Below are 17,756 nucleotides of genomic sequence, written 5' to 3' on the forward strand. Positions count from 1 at the left end.
ATTTGTGAGATCAGGCTGCTTCACGCCACTGGAATAGCAGACCTCATCCCATCCATTTGTGGGGACGTCTTCTTTACTGAATCCTTTCAATATTTCTTGAGCTATAATGTTTAGTAACTCCCTTTTAAAAAGGATTGCAGCAATGTGAATACATTTCCATGCTGTGATCACATTGATACATCGAACTCACACTGGAAAGTTGCAATGAAAATACTTTGAGCAAGGCACATTGCTACAGTATATTATAGTCACTTTATGAAGCGTGTGTGCCCTCTGCACATCTGCTGAGCTGTTTTCTGTGTGCAGCTCAACCTTTATTGGATGCAACTCGAGTGTTTATTCAGAAGTCAAAATATCAAGCAGTAATGTTTACATGAGTGAGATCACTGCATAAGGACAATGATACTGTATATCTTTTGCCCGGTTGTTGATATTCTTCGACAATTCTGGCATGTGATTCATTGCGGGATCCTACCTCCTCACTGTTGGCCTGGTTCCGGATGAACTTGAAGCCCGGAATGCGCTGCTGGTTGCACGCCACCCCGACATCTTCTGAATGTTTGCAGTCTGTCACTCCAAAGCCGTTGGACCTACACTGGGCAAGGCTCTTCTCTCTGCCACTGCAGTCCAAATTGTCCAGCCAAATAGGACCTGGGTTGGACACAAACAAACATCTTACAGAATGGTGAAGGTTCTGTAAAAGATGACCGCATGAAAGGGGAACTGCACTTTTTTGGGGGAATTTTGCCTTTTGTTCACAATCATTATATCATTATCTTTTTTTCCCTGCTTTTTAACATATACAAATCCGCTCGTTCTAGGTGGCTGGCATTGCAGCTAATGGGAGCAATCAATTTCACCTCTAAATCACTTTAAAAATGCATTCAAAAACCGTCAACAATACTTTGTTTACTTTCCGTAACCTGTATAAAAACTGTAGCAACATTATTATTGTAAGAGCTGAGGAACTAGCGTAGTAACACATCGGCGTGCTTCGGTATAGCAGTAAAAGCTAACTACGGCAAGTAGGGGTGTAACGGTAAACAAAAATTTTGTTTCAGTACGTACCTCGGTTTAGAGGTCACGGTTCGGTTCATTTTCGGTACAGTAAGAAAACAACAAAATATACATTTTTGGGTTATTTATTTACAAAATTTGCAAAATCTTCCACCAAAAATATTTTTCTTAGTGGAATATTTGATGTGAAGTAATGGGAACCTTGGATAGGTCAATAATTCATAATAACATTGATTTTGATTCAATATTATGTTTTGAGCAATGACAGTTTGAAAGAAAAAAAACAGCTTTGTTTTATTAGTCAACATTGCAACTTTTTCTAAATTACATTTAACCTTTAAGCTTTTTTATTTCACTTTTGTTATGTTTTTGTTTATTTGAATAGTATTTTTAGAATGTGCCGTGGGCCTTTAAAACATTAGCTGTGGGCCGCAAATGGCCTCCGGGGCACACTTTTGACACCCCTGCTATAGATAATAAAAAATTAAATGTGATAAATCTATGGATAAAAAGCAGAGCCTGGCGACGCATGCGCGTTTATCATAACTCTCTCTCTCTCTCTGTCTCTGCCCCTCCCTCATCAATGCTGCTGCACGCACAATTTGTTTTGTTTTTAACCCCTTCTTAACCCTGAATGTACATTGAAAATACATGCAACCCTAACTCAAAATGCCGGACATTTGAGGCATTTAAGAAACTCCGCCCTGACAGCTCCGCAAAAGAGGACATGTCCGGTGAAAAGAGGACGTATGGTCAGTCTATCGTATTTATCTGCCACACGTAGAAAGCCAGTCCGTGAAAATAATGCATACATTAAACCAATCCCTTACTACAGTGGTCCCCAACCTTTTTGTACTTGCGGACCTGTCAACGCTTGAAAATTTGTCCCACGGACCGGGGGGGGTGTTTTTTGTTTTTTTTTGTCATAAAGAAATACAATCATGTGTGCTTACGGACTGTATCCCTGCAGACTGTATTGATTTATATTGATATACAATGTATATATTGTGTTTTTATGTTGATTTAATTTTTTTTTTTAAATAAAAAAAAATAATTGTTTTAATTTCTTGTGCGGCCGCGGTGGTTGGGGACCACTGCCTTACTACACTATGTATAGACGTGCAGTGTGTAAATAAAATGTTATTGGAGGGCTTTGAAGGCTACAACGGTGACTCCCATTAGCCGCATCTTTCAAGCGTTTTTTTTATCATCTTTAAAAAAAATTTTTTTTTTTAAAGACAAATATGTTCTTGTCTCTCATAATAATTGTGAACAATATGCAAAATTCCCCCCCAAAAATGCCGTTCTCCTTTAAAGCTTGCAGTAAAACACTACGCGTGAAAGTTTGAGCATGCAGCTTCAAACTTCAAATGTTTCTACCTTTTGGATCTGAACTCACTGTCAATTTTTTGTACACAAGTTTAAAATTCAGAATAGCAAAGTGACTCACATAAAGATGTCTTCAGTCTCAAACTACCACCATGACCATGCTCGTCTTGTACAAACTCAGCCCCAGTCAACAACTAACCAGTAACCGTGAAAACCCACCAAAGCCTTTGAGGAACATCCTGATCATACCAAGAAATTGACCAAGTGTAAGATGCTCAGTTACGTAGCTGCCTGGATCATTTTTTAGAATAGTACAAAAAGTTATTCTGGAATCAAAATATGTCTGGACTTACTCTGTCTGGCTTTTCCCTGCAAATAGTAAACACGTTTCCAGTTGTGATAAACCTGTATTGCTGTTTTAAATGATTGTTTAAAAGTCTTTTGGGAATTGCATTTACAGGCCGATGAGATTTTATTGGAATTTAAGTTGCACTGTACCCAGTTTTCACTCAAACGTTTGAATGAAAACTGAATTTTGTGCAGTAACTGGTTAGTTGTAGTTGTATCCTTAAATGGCCTTTTCCAATGAAACGTCCATTTGTTTTACACGTCAACGTTGAAAATGTGTTATTGTTGGCAGCTTGGTAGCTTGTAAACATTACTGCAGGGGGAAAGAAAAACACTTGGTCAGGACCAGAATTCCCTTTTACTGTCTATGCACTGATATGTCTCTGATCTGTAACATTTGGTTAAGACTCCATTCTCCCACTGATGCATTAGTCATGACGACAGGATAGAGAATACTGTAGATCAGTGGTCCCCAACTACCGGTCCGGGGACCGCAGTGTTTCCCACACATTCATTTATTTGTGGCGGCCCGCCACGAAAGAATTACGTCCGCCACAAATTTTTTTAAAATAAATAAAACATTTCTTTATTTATTTTTTATTTTTATTTTTTTTTGGTCCTGTCCAGCTTCTCAGGCAAATCATATAGTTGATGTAGATGCCCATATAGGCTGTTCAGATTTACTTTACAAAAGAGAAGTGTAGGATACTTCTCTTGTTGCCTTATTTGTATTTGACCACTACTGTTTTCTGTTTATTTGTTACTGACTGTGGCAGGACACCTCTGCCTCTGTTTCACTTTATGTTGCTGGTAAATAATATGGTTGTAGTAGTAGGCTAAAGTTAAATTATTTAGTATGCACTAATTAAAGGGGCAGAGCTTTAAGAGACATTTTAGCTTTTATATTTTATAAGATATATTTTTTGTAAGAACCACAATTAATAAATATATTTCACTGAATAACTTATTGTTCAAATCTGTATATAAATATGTACATAAAGTGTTGTAATTATATTGTAAAATGGATGGATGGATGGATGGATGGACGTTTAAAACAAAACTGTTATTATTAATTAGTAAGTATACATTTTTTGAGCCTTTTTAGAGAAAATCATATCATTGTAGTAAATTATGCAAATTACTCGATGATGTCATGGTGACCACGCCCATAGCCACGCCCCCACCGCCACAGGTATCTTGGCAGTTTATGGGAAACACTGGACCGGTATTGGTCCGTGACGCATTTGTTACCGGGCCGCAGAGAACCATTAAATAATTTATAAAGGACTGCATTTTCTCCGACGTAACTTTGGCCTGTCCCACTCGACCAGGGATGTCAAACTTGTTTTCATTGAGGGTCACGCCACAGTCATTAGAGGGCCGCTTGTAACAGTAAATAATGAACGAATTTGCCTATGAATTTAAATATTTACGTAAAGAGTAAAATATTTACGTAAAGAGTAAAAAAAATATTTGGATTTTACCACAGTTTTTTACAGAAAAAAAGTTGCCAGACTTTTACTATAAAATATATGCTGTTTTTTTTCCAACATATTACCTTAAAATAGAAATACAGTACTGCTGTTTAATTTTATTTTGGCAACTCAGCTGCCAGTTTTTTACCATAATAAAATGTGGTACCATCAAATCATCAACCGTGGATTTTACAGTAACAGAAAAAAACGGACAGCTCAGTCGACACAATTTTACTGTAGAAAAACAAACATTGGTCGTTTTTTTTTTCAATCTTACAGTAATATGCTGTAAAAAAAAACTCCCTAAATTTTACAGTAAAATCTATTGGTATAAAAATATAGTGTACAATTTGATGGATAACTTGCTTCGAAACCATAAGTTAAGCAGATATTTAAGTATTTATTTGGATTTTGACCAACAAAGTTAGATAATATAATATTTGTTGCAATATTGGACACTATTTTCCCCCCCTGTCAAACTAGAAAAAAAACCTAATACCTTCAGTAAGAAAATAAGAAAGTAGAGAAAGAAAATATAAGGTATTTTATTGACACATATTATTTCCAGGCTTTTGCGGGCCATATAAAATGACATGATGGGGCAGATCTGGCCCGCGGGCCTTGAGTTTGACACCTGTGCACTAGACACACCATCCATCCATCCATCCACTTTCTACCGCTTGTCCCTTTTGGGGTCGCGGGTGGGGGTGGGGGGGTGGGGGGTGGGGGGGGGGGGGGGGTGGGGGGGGGTGCTGGAGCCTATCTCAGCTGCATTCGTGAGCTTGTTTATAGATGTACAATAACACTCCTCATAGGAAGTGGCCATTTGTTGTATTTGTTATAACTTTGTGACATGATACAATGCACATTAATGGACATATAAAATATAAATGTGACAGATTGTAGCCAAAGGCTGATTGCCATCCGCATCTCATTGCAAAGAAACAAGTCCAGGGCTCCCACTAATTCAATGTTATAGTGAGTTGTATTTTTCATGCACTTCATTTTGCTGCATTTATCTGGCACGAGTGAAAAGAATGCCTACATTAAACTGGTTTGTGGCGCAAAAAAGGTTGGGGACCACTGCTGTAGATAACCTCCGTGGCCCTGGGTCTCCACCAACAGCAATGTCAAATCGCATAGTTTCCATGCAAGCGCATACAACATTGAATAATAATGGATTAGATTTATATGGCGCTCTTCTAGACACTCAAAGCGCTTTATAGTGAGAACTGAGAACCCCTCATTTATTCAGTCTACATTCACACTTTGGGCTGTGGTAAGCTACATTTGTAGCCACAGCTGCCCTGATGGAAACGTGGCTGCCAGTTTGCACCCACAGCCTCTCAGACCACCACCAGCCATTCATACAAGCAGCTTGTATGTTGCTGTTACTCACCTTTACAAGCATTTTTTAAAATTATATATATATATTTTAATTCTCATTTCACATCTATCTATTATGTATAAAAAGTTAAAACTTTTAAGCGTTTATATTAAGGCTGGGCGATATATCGATATATCGCGGGTTTGTCTCTGTGCGATATAGAAAATGACTATATGGTGATATTGGAGTATACGTTCTCACGCAGTTGCTTTTAGCTGCGGGCATTACACTACAGGCTCTTCTCACTCTTTGTTGTCTCTCCTTCTCACAGAGACATAAAACAAGCGCACCTTCTTACATACGTCACATACGTATACGCCCTCGGTAGCAGAGAGGTAGCGGCATGGGTAACGTTAGCTGTGGTGCGAGTGGTAATACGAGAGAAAGAAGGTGCGAATCTGGTAACAAATGAAGGAAGAATTAATTCCCAAGAAAATCTTTGTCTGGCGGTGGTTTAGCTTCAAGCGGGAAGATGTTGAACAGACAACCGTAATTTGTCAAGTGTGGGGCAAAAGCGTGGCTACCAAAAGTAGCATTACTGCTAATATGTAGCATCATTTGAAAAGTCACCCGCTGGGCTTCCGGTTAAGATGTGAAGGAGGGAGGACGCGTCCGAGCGACTCTCCGTGAATTTGACACTCAAATTGTATAAAAACCACATATTGTGAGGAAATTCGAGTTGAAAGGAGAACATAAGTGATTATAGGCACACTATGGCTTCGCGGGGCGGCAAAACTCCACAGCAGGGGATAAAGGCGCACTTTACTCGGCATAGTAAAACTACCACTACAAACAGTGGGACTAGCTTAGCCTCTCCAGCTAGTAGCTCTGTAGCTGCTAAAGAGGCTAATGCTGGTAGCATGACCGCAGCCAGCCTACCCCCAGAAATGGAGAGCCTACACCGACTCATGACCGCATCAATGGAGAATATAATAGCTCCGCTGAAGAGGACCATGGATGAAGTGAAGATAATTGTGGAGGATCAAGGCAAAAGGATCGTCGACTTGGAAGAAAACGCAACGCAGCTAACTGAACGAGTCACCGCTCTTGAGGCTATATGTGAGCAGCTCTTGACCCAGAACGAGTCACTGAACGAACGCATGGAAGACGCCTCTAACAGGTCTAGACGCTGCAACCTGCGCGTCACGAACGTACTACCGAGTCCTGGGGAAAGGAACGACTGTGTTCAATTCATGCAAAACTTTTTTGCCACAGTACTTGGGGACGTGTTCACCGAGCCACCCATACTAGACAGAGCGCACAGGATCGGTAAGGAAAATCCGGGGCCCAACCCGAGGCCTAGAGTGATGATTGTCCGCTTCCATTACTTTCAGGACAAGATGCGTGCACTACGGGCAGACAGGAGCCTGCTACAATGGAAGGGACAGAAAATTATGCTCTATCCAGATTATGCGCCAGCTACTGTGAAACTTCGTGCCACATTCACCAAGGTAAAAGCTCAAATGTGGAAGAAGAATGTCCGATTCCGCCTCGTCTTTCCAGCTGTTTTAAAGGTGGAATTTAAAAACAAAACGCATGCATTCAAGACCGCTGATGAAGCACAACGATTCTATGACCGGCGTATAGCCAGACTCCCGGACATGGAGAGAAACACAACTACCAAACCAGCGAGAAGAGGGCGCGCCACCACCCAGGAGAGAGGCGACACCGGCCGGGAGAGAGAGGAGGAGAACGGCGCTGGACTAGGCAACGAAGAGGATGGAACGCACGGGAAGAACGGTCCGGGAGGAGAGGACGAGGCGATGGGAGGCATCAGCGTGGAAGGAGAATATAACGACGAGGTGAACGACGGCGAAGAAGAAGACGGCGGCAGCGGCAGCGAGTCCGGAGACAACATGGGGGCTCTGGACGAGAATGACGGTACTGAGTAGCATTGATCCGAGAAATGGGGTAAGAACACCACTACAACTGACACTTATGTAAATAGACACATCCACGGTTGCCTGCCAAGGAAATGGACACATTGAAGGGAATAGACTGATGGGAAACGGACAGAGATTTACTTTCTTTTGGACTTTTGCAAGAACTTGGGACTCACGGGGGGGAGGGGGATGGTCAGGGGAAATAAGGGAAACGCTGGTATGGTTTATTGGTTTAGTCTATGTTTGAACTCTCATTCTATAAGATATTAGATCTGGAATCAGATAGAATACAAACCTTTTTTTTTGTTTTGTTCTGTTTGTGTGTGTGTGTGTGTATGTGGGTGTGTGTGTGTGTGGGTGTGTGCGTGTGTGTGTATCCATTCATACATATGTGTGTGGGTGCGTGCGTGAGTATCCACATCAGGACATGGATCGTGTGTGGGTGCTTTTGTGGGAATGTGGGCAAGTTCGCATGTTTTTGTATGCATATGTATGTGTGAATGGGATTTTACGTGGGTATCTGATAAACATTTAGAAGCACTACATGTTTGTAATGACCCTTTATGTATTTTACTGTAAACCTTTTTTATTTATATTTTCCACGGAGGGAGAGAGGAAAGATGACGGTATAAGGGAGAATGTATAATATTTAAGGGACTAAATTGGTTGAACATTGGATATCATACAGGCGACAAAACATTATGGAACCTGATCTGTACAGGGTTCAACTTGAATATCTTTTCATACTCTTGTGTACTAAAAGAGGGATTTGGAAGGCATTTCCCCTTCGTCTCAGCTCGATTGTTGTCTCTGCTTTCACCACCTATTTCCCTCTCTCCCTCTATATTTTTCTATTTGTTTATATTTTTTATTATTTTCTATTTTATTACTCAGTTGTACTGCATATATGTTGAGGATGAGACCGATCTATATATACATCAATATTATGGATAAGTTGTTGACTTTGTTTTACACTGGACATGCTAGCGTAGAGGGGCTCCCCTGTCCTCGTTCCCGGTGGGCTTGTCTCCGGGGTGCTGTGGTGGGTGCTGCCGTAGCTGGGTCGACAGCCGGTTTAGTGTTGTGGTGCTGCGGTGGCGCCCGTTGGGGCGCTCGGGAGACGGGTCTATACGTACCCTGGTGCAATGGAAGTAGTTTGATATGCGAAATGAATACTACCACATTCCTTTTTTCAAGTGAATATATGCGTGGTTGTGGGTGAGTGCGTATATGTATTTACATGTATGTGCACATATAGGTCCGCATATATATTACCGGTTTTTTTCTGTTTTGTTTTTTTTTGTCTCTCATGTTCAAAAAAGAACACTGGTTACTAGGTAGTATAACTAGGAATATGCTCTCTGTCCTGATATAGATATAATCCCAGAGATTTAACTTTGATATAGAATCATGAACCGTGGATATTGATACTTTTTGTTTTCTTATTGGAACATTGACTTTTCTCCTATATACCCTCTTAGGGGTTTTTGTTTATCTTTTCTTTTATTCTAACTCACAATGTTATGGTTGAGGGACCTGTGTAGAGGAGAGTCGCTCGCTGTGCGATAGAGATAGGAAATGGTTAAAGCTAGCCAGGTTGAGGATTGGAGAGGATCACGCGAGCGAGCCTCTGTACCTTGGGGGTCATCTTTTGTTTCTTGTTTTATTTTTATTTTTATTTTCTTCATTATTCAAAAAAATTTAACTGAAACATGCAACAGACGTGATACAGGGAAGACAGAAAAAGTACGAAAGGAAAACCTTTATGCAAAGTAATGAAGTAAGGGTGGTGTCATTGAATGTTAATGGGTTAAACAATCCGATTAAGAGAAGCAAAGTCTTGGCTAAATTCAAAAAGGAAAAGATGCAGGTAATATATTTACAGGAAACGCACTTATCTAAACAGGAACATGAAAAATTCAGGAAACTCGGGTACAACAATACATTTTACAGTACATTCTTAAAACAGAGTAATAGGAGGGGTGTCGCCATATTAATATCGAACTCAGTTAAATTTGAATTAATCAAGGAAATATGTGATAAAGAGGGGAGATATATAATAGTGAAAGGGAAATTGGAAAACCAAACAGTAACGTTAATTAATGTCTATGTCCCCCCAGATAGCGGTAAATCCACGTATGAGAAAATATTTGATGTTATTAACAAAGAAGCAGAGGGGGTTTGGCTGTGTGGAGGTGACATTAATCTGACTTTGAATTATAACTTAGACACGACAAGCACGATTAGAAGTAAGGAACACATTAGCAAATATGTGAACATAATGATGAAGGAATTGGGAATAATAGACATATGGAGAGAACTACACCCGTTGGAGAAGGACTATACTCATTACTCAGCACCACATCAAATGTACAGTAGAATAGATATGTATCTGATGAACAAAGAAGAAATACACAGAGTGAAGGAGTGCAACATAGGAGTAACGGATCTCTCAGACCATAGTGCCATATACTTGACAATTCATCTAAATAGTAGGAAGAAAAACACGTTATGGAGATTGAATGTGGGCATCCTGAATAGTGAAAGTGTGATAGAATCAACAAAAAAAGATATAACCTCATATTTAGAAGAGAATGATAACGGGGAGGTGGAGCCGACAATTTTATGGGATGCTCTGAAGGCGGTCTTAAGGGGGAAGTTGATAGCTCAAACATCTTTTATGAAAAAGGCAAGATTAGAATTATATCAAAAACGAATCGGAAAATTGAAAGATTTGGAACAACAACATAAAACAGTGGGAACCTCTGAGATAATGGATCAGATTAAAGACATGAGAAAAAAAGTAAACGAAATGCTTATGGATGAGGTCGAAAAAAAGACCAGGTTTGTGAAACAAACATACTACGAGGGAGGCTCTAAAGCAACAAAGATGTTAGCTAGGAGACTGAAAAAACAACAAACATTAAATAATATTCACAAAATAAGGGACCCCAAGACCAACAACCTACTATACGATCCAGAAGCGATTGAAAACGTATTTGAAAATTATTATCGAACACTATATACACAACCAGTTGCGGCAAGAGAGGAGGAAATGGAACTTCTCTTAAATTCATTGGACCTGCCTTCATTGGGAGTTAGCCAAAACAAGATGCTAAACGCTAATATAACAATTGGGGAAATTGAAGAAGCAATACAAAGGACCAAAAATAACAAATCCCCGGGGACAGATGGCTTTAGTGCCGAATTTTACAAGACATTTAAAGAAGAGTTGATTCCCTTATTACAGACCTCCTTTAATTACACCCTTAAAAAAGGAAAAATTCCCCCCTCATGGAAAGAAGCGATTATATCAGTAATACATAAAGAAGGTAAAGATAAAGAAGACTGTAACAATTATAGACCTATTTCGCTACTGAATGTGGACTACAAGTTGTATACATCTATTATTTCAAAAAGGTTTGAAAACTTTATGTCGGATCTAATAGAGGACTGCCAAACTGGATTTATTAGGGAAAGACAAACTCAGGATAACATAAGGAGAGCCTTACATTTAGTTGATGAAATACAGAAGACAAAAACAAGTGCTATGCTCGTGAGTGTTGATGCTCACAAAGCATTCGACAGTGTAAATTGGTTATACCTGTATAAAGTAATGGAAAGACTAGGCTTTAACAAAAAATCAGTACAGATAATAAAGTCACTATACCAAGAACCATCAGCTAGAGTCAAAATAAATGGAAGTCTTTCGAAAAGCTTCAAATTGGAGAGGTCTACCAGGCAGGGTTGCTGTTTATCCCCGACGTTATTCGCATTATTTATAGAACCATTAGCCCAACTGATTAGAGAAAACAAGGAAATTAAAGGTATACAGATTAGACATAATGAACACAAGGTGGGGCTTTTTGCAGACGATGTACTGATCTATCTCCGAGATCCAGAAGAAACATTCCCTAGATTAATGAGAACCCTCGAAGATTATGGACGATATTCGGGGTATAAGTTAAATGTCACAAAAACACAAATATTATTGTTAAACTATAACCCCTCATTAGAAATTAGAGAGACGTATAAACTAAATTGGGACCTGGAAATGGTCAAATATTTGGGAGTTAATATAACAAAGGAAAGAGATAAACTATATGAAGCCAACTATGGGTCGATAAATCTGAGGCTTAAAATGGATCTGGAGAGATGGTCAGTGCTGTGTCTGGACTTAAGCTCAAGAATAGAAATAATCAAGATGAATGTGTTGCCGAGACTCTTGTACTTGTTTCAATCCCTACCAGTAGCAGTACCACAAATACAATTTGATGAGTGGGATAAAAATATATCGAGATTCATATGGGGGGGTAAAAGACCCAGAATTAGGTTCGAAACTCTCCAGCTGCCCAAGGTAAAAGGGGGAATGGCATTGCCAAATCTGAAAGAATATTTCCATGCAGCCCAACTTCGGTATCTAGTATGCTGGTGTAGACCAGAATACGAAGCGAAATGGAAGGGAATTGAATTAGACCAGGGGAGAGATCTTATCCAAAACTTGTTGGCAAATAAAACAATAGAAAAGAGAGTAGAGGCAGAACTGAGTCCGATTACTAAATTTACAATTGGAATTTGGAATAATATCTCAAAAAAATACAAATTAGAGGATGAAAGAAAGATACTAGGATGGTTGACACGTGATCCCAATTTCAAGCCTGGGTTCGAAGATCATGGGTTTAAACAGTGGGAACGAAAAGGCTTGACGGCAATGTGCACACTGTTGGAAGATGGGCAGATGAGGAGTTTCGAAGACCTACGGGCGACATATGATCTAGACAAACATGAGTTCTTCCGGTATTTACAGATAAGGGACTACTATATTAAAAAAATTAAAAGGGCATCAATGAACCCGCTAATTAGAATAATGGTACAAGCTTATAATAATAAAAAATGTAGAGTGATCTCAGCTGTTTACCAGGGATTGATGACAAGCAAGGGGACTTCAACCATGTACATTAAAGAGAAATGGGAAAGAGGATTTGGGGAGCAGATCACTGAAAAGGACTGGTATAATATTTGTAAAACGCAGTGCACGGCCACGAGTTCTAGGGTATGGAGGGAGTTTTGCTGGAAAAACATGACTAGATACTTTATAACTCCAAAAATAAGCGGAAGAGTCGCAGCAAAGAAACAACCATGTTGGAGGCTATGTGGAAATATGGACGCTGACCACGAACATGTGTTCTGGAACTGTCCCAATATTGAAAAATATTGGTATGACGTGTGGTCAGTGATAAAAGAAGTACTACAATATGACATTCCAAAAACAAGTATGATACTATACTTGGGAAACTTGACGCAGGAATATATGCAATTCGATGATTTCTATTTAGTCAAGGTTTTGTTAGCAGCCAGCAAAAAGGCAATTACAAGACTGTGGCGTAGTAGCAGCTCACCGACCTGTGAACAGTGGCTGTGCATTGTGGAAGAACTATATGTAATGGAAAGATTTACACATAGACTCAGAATACAGGAGGAACTATTTCTTGAGAAATGGACAAAATGGACTGAATACAAAACTCAGGAAAATGACACCACAAATGCTTGATATGGAATATAAATTGACTATGTATATATTGTAAGATGTTGACCCTGTTGATATATGTATGCATGTGACAGAATAAAAAAAATTTAAGTTTAAAAAAAAGAAAAGTCACCCGCTAGAGAATGAAGAGTGCAATGAAGGAGATAACGTCTGCAGGAACCTACCAGATAGCGAAGGACATACACTATTTGATTTCCTATTATGCAGCTCATTTTTATTTGACACTTATTGAAATATCGTGTGTGACATCATGCACAAAAGTGCACTTTATTTGTTTTAAACTATTGTAGTGGCGTTCTGTACAAAAAGTGCACTTTATTTAGTGTTGTTTTGATATGTCATCTTAGTGACATCATGCACAAAAGTGCACTAACAGCTTGTTTTAAAATGTCTCTGACAATCTTGCACTTTCTGTTTTTGAAATGACATGAATGTTTGTGCCACTGCTTAATAACTGTTTAATAAATACACTTTTGCTAAATTGACTTTATTATAATACACGGAAATAAAAATACTTTTTGTAATTTAATATGATAATACACGGATATAAAGATACTTTTTGTAGTTTAATATGATAATACACCGATATAAAGATACTTTTTGTGGTTTAATATGATAATACACCGATATAAAGATACTTTTTGTGGTTTAATATGAATATACACCGATATAAATATACTTTTTGTGGTTTAATATGATAATACACAGATATAAAGATACTTTTTGTGGTTTAATATGATAATACACCGATATAAAGATACTTTTTGTGGCTTAATATGATAATACACCGATATAAAGATACTTTTTGTGGTTTAATATGATAATACACCGATATAAAGATACGTTTTGTGGTTTAATATGATAATACACCGATATAAAGATACTTTTTGTGGTTTAATATGATAATACACCGATATAAAGATACTTTTTGTGGTTTAATATGATAATACACCGACATAAAGATACGTTTTGTGGTTTAATATGATAATACACCGATATAAAGATACTTTTTGTGGTTTAATATGATAATACACCGATATAAAGATACGTTTTGTGGTTTAATATGATAATACACCGATATAAAGATACTTTTTGTGGTTTAATATGATAATACACCGATATAAAGATACTTTTTGTGGTTTAATATGATAATACACCGATATAAAGATACTTTTTGTGGTTTAATATGATAATACACAGATATAAAGATACTTTTTGTGGTTTAATATGATAATACACCGATATAAAGATACGTTTTGTGGTTTAATATGATAATACACCGATATAATGATACTTTTTGTGCACTAACAGCTTGTTTTAAAATGTCTCTGACAATCTTGCACTTTCTGTTTTTGAAATGACATGAATGTTTGTGCCACTGCTTAATAACTGTTTAATAAATACACTTTTGCTAAATTGACTTTATTATAATACACAGAAATAAAAATACTTTTTGTAATTTAATATGATAATACACGGATATAAAGATACTTTTTGTGGTTTAATATGATAATACACCGATATAAAGATACTTTTTGTGGTTTAATATGATAATACACCGATATAAAGATACTTTTTGTGGTTTAATATGAATATACACCGATATAAATATACTTTTTGTAGTTTAATATGATAATACACAGATATAAAGATACTTTTTGTGGTTTAATATGATAATACACTGATATAAAGATACTTTTTGTGGCTTAATATGATAATACACCGATATAAAGATACTTTTTGTGGTTTAATATGATAATACACCGATATAAAGATACGTTTTGTGGTTTAATATGATAATACACCGATATAAAGATACTTTTTGTGGTTTAATATGATAATACACCGATATAAAGATACTTTTTGTGGTTTAATATGATAATACACCGACATAAAGATACGTTTTGTGGTTTAATATGATAATACACCGATATAAAGATACTTTTTGTGGTTTAATATGATAATACACCGATATAAAGATACGTTTTGTGGTTTAATATGATAATACACCGATATAAAGATACTTTTTGTGGTTTAATATGATAATACACCGATATAAAGATACTTTTTGTGGTTTAATATGATAATACACCGATATAAAGATACTTTTTGTGGTTTAATATGATAATACACAGATATAAAGATACTTTTTGTGGTTTAATATGATAATACACCGATATAAAGATACGTTTTGTGGTTTAATATGATAATACACCGATATAATGATACTTTTTGTGGTTTAATATGATACTACACCGATATAAAGATACTTTTTGTGGTTTAATATGATAATACACCCGAGTAAAGATACTTTTTGTAGTTTAAAGGATAATACACAAAATAAAGATACTTTTTGTAGTTTAAATAATACACAAAATAAAGATACTTTTTGTAGTTTAAATAATACACCCAAATTAAGATACTTTTTGTAGGAAGCCGGAGTTCCCTCCGGGTACTCCGGCTTCCTCCCACCTCCAAAGACATGCACCTGGGGATAGGCCCCTCCCACCTCCAAAGACATGCACCTGGGGATAGGTTGATTGGCAACACTAAATTGGCCCTAGTGTGTGAATGTTGTCTGTCTATCTGTGTTGGCCCTGTGATGAGGTGGCGACTTGTCCAGGCTGTACCCCGCCTTCCGCCCGAATGCAGCTGAGTAGGCTCCAGCACCCCCCGCGACCCCAAAAGGGACAAGTGGTAGAAAATGGATGGATGGATGGATGGACTTAGTTGTAGTTGTGATTTCCCTCTCTGCATGAAAGTTTAAAAGTCTCATATATTAATGCAGTATGAAGAAGAATGTTTTAATGTAGACACATAGAATCATCATACTGCTGTGATTATATGCATCAAGTGTTCATCCAAGGCTAAGGCAAAATATCCAGATATATATGGTGTATCGTGACATGGCCTAAAAATATCTAGATATTGAAAAAAGACCATATCGCCCAGCCCTAGTTTATATCATTATTTATTTTTGACCAGTCCCAACACTTGGAACAGGATAAGAAGGCATAAATTAATTTCCGCCATGTTACAAAGATATCATTGACTCGAAAGGTTTTTTGTGTGGATAACATGAAGTCACGGTCACGTGGGAACATCTGCAATCTTACCTTCTCCTCTGCCGTACTTGGAGGAGGGCGACCACGACACGGCATCCACGAAGCCCAGCTCCCGGCACACCACCTGGGCAGCGTAGATGGAGAAGTCGTCGTCACAGACGGTGCCCCACTGGCCTTTGTAGAGAACCTCCACTCGCCCCTCGTGTTTTTTATGCTTCACCCCGACCAGGCGTAGCTGTATGGACGCGGTGCCGGACTCCGTTTGGGCGCCGCACAGGAGCCACGTGCACAACATGGTGCAGAGGAGGCCCGGTGTCACTGCTGGGTGCAACATGATGCAGCTGAAGGGAGAAAGCAGGGATTTAGGTGAGCGTTGTTTTATGCCCACAACTAGGCTTTCTCATTGTCATCCCATTGGGTTGAGTTTTTCCTTGCCCTGATGTGGGATCTGAGCACAGGATGTCGTTGTGGCTTGTGCAGCCCTTTGAGACACTCGTGATTTAGGGCTATATAAGTAAACATTGATTGATTGATTGATTGCAGTGTTTTAGTTCTTGTCTTGCGCTCCTATTTTGGTGGCTTTTTTCTGTATTTTCCTGTAGCAGTTTCATGTCTTCCTTTGAGTGATATTTCCCGCATCTACTTTGTTTTAGCAGTCAAGAATATTTCAGTTGTTTTTTATCCTTCTTTGTGTGGACATTGTTGATTGTCAAGTCATGTTCGGATGTACTTTGTGGACGCCGTCTTTGCTCCGCAGTAAGTCTTTGCTGTCGTCCAGCATTCTGTTTTTGTTTACTTTGTAGCCAGTTCAGTTTTAGTTTCGTTCTGCATAGCCCTCCATAAGCTTAAATGCCTTTTCTTAGGGGCACTCACCTTTTGTTTATTTTTGGTTTAAGCTTTAGACACCTTTTTACCTGCACACTGCCTCCCGCTGTTTCCGACATCTACAAAGCAATTAGCTACCTGCTGCCACCTACTGATATGGAAGAGTATTACACGGTTACACTACCGAGCTCTAGACAGCACCGACAGTCAACAACAACACATCATTTGCAGACTATAATTACTAATTTGCAAAAAATATTTTTACCCCAAATAGGTGAAATGAAATAATCTCCCACTTCTCTAGTCCTGTTCTTCTTCCCTCACACACCTTGTTGAGGCCGGTCCTTGTTGTGGAATAATTGAGAAGGATCCTCACTGAATTGACGTGCTAACATGACCTTGTGGTCTACAGTTTTAGGGACTCGTTTTTCCTGAAAGTTTCTAAACGACTTCTTCAACTTTGGAGATTTCAACTGTATGGAATGCTGTTTTTGGACGTTTGAAGATTCATGCTTTTTTCCAAATCCAAATAAGAGGGATGAAACTGATCAGAAGGAGAAAGCAATTTGTGGTGTGTGTGGTACTGTAGCCCAGAACAGTTTTTTAAAGAGTTGTATTTGGCTTGAACACCACCAGCAGAGCCAGATTTAATTTCAACATACAGTATCAAGAAAAATACTGCCAAACATAGATGTTACTAATTAAATACACCAGAGAGAAAGGAACCATCTCTCTTTCTCAGTGATGGCCTAATAGAGAGCAAATGTTGGCTCCTGCAAGGAGAGAGTCCTGCCCCGCTCGTTTATTTCAACAACGCCCGGAGGCTCCTCCGCTGAGGTTCAGGGGAAAGTTGACTCCACCTCCATATTTCAAGACCAA

The 17,756-nt window shown here is 38.4% G+C and overlaps 2 protein-coding genes across 3 annotated transcripts in view; one reads left to right on the plus strand and one right to left on the minus strand.

Moving 5' to 3' along the window:
- loxl2a (lysyl oxidase-like 2a) overlaps positions 1–17,756 on the minus strand; it is a 75,591-nt gene that overhangs the window by 52,419 nt on the left and 5,416 nt on the right. Inside the window, exons 2-3 of the mRNA XM_062044245.1 lie at positions 16,104–16,393; positions 476–651 (exon numbers count right to left, since the gene is read on the minus strand). Of these exons, the coding sequence (XP_061900229.1) occupies positions 476–651; positions 16,104–16,386 (459 nt within the window). The 5' untranslated portion in view covers positions 16,387–16,393. The remainder of the gene's footprint in view (positions 1–475; positions 652–16,103; positions 16,394–17,756) is intronic.
- LOC133648316 (uncharacterized) lies at positions 6,144–10,399 on the plus strand. Of its 2 annotated transcripts, XM_062044297.1 has the most exons (3): positions 6,144–6,825; positions 6,891–7,007; positions 7,144–10,399. In XM_062044297.1, exons 1-3 carry the CDS (start codon positions 6,270–6,272, stop codon positions 7,446–7,448), a joined length of 978 nt encoding a protein of 325 aa, XP_061900281.1. In that variant the 5' UTR covers positions 6,144–6,269; the 3' UTR covers positions 7,449–10,399. The 2 variants fall into 2 exon arrangements, with proteins under 2 accessions (XP_061900281.1, XP_061900271.1); XM_062044287.1 differs by having other exon boundaries at positions 6,144–7,007; positions 7,104–10,399.

The sequence above is a fragment of the Entelurus aequoreus genome, linkage group LG01 (assembly GCF_033978785.1).
Source record: "Entelurus aequoreus isolate RoL-2023_Sb linkage group LG01, RoL_Eaeq_v1.1, whole genome shotgun sequence".
In the NCBI taxonomy this organism is placed as follows: Eukaryota; Metazoa; Chordata; class Actinopteri; order Syngnathiformes; family Syngnathidae; genus Entelurus; species Entelurus aequoreus.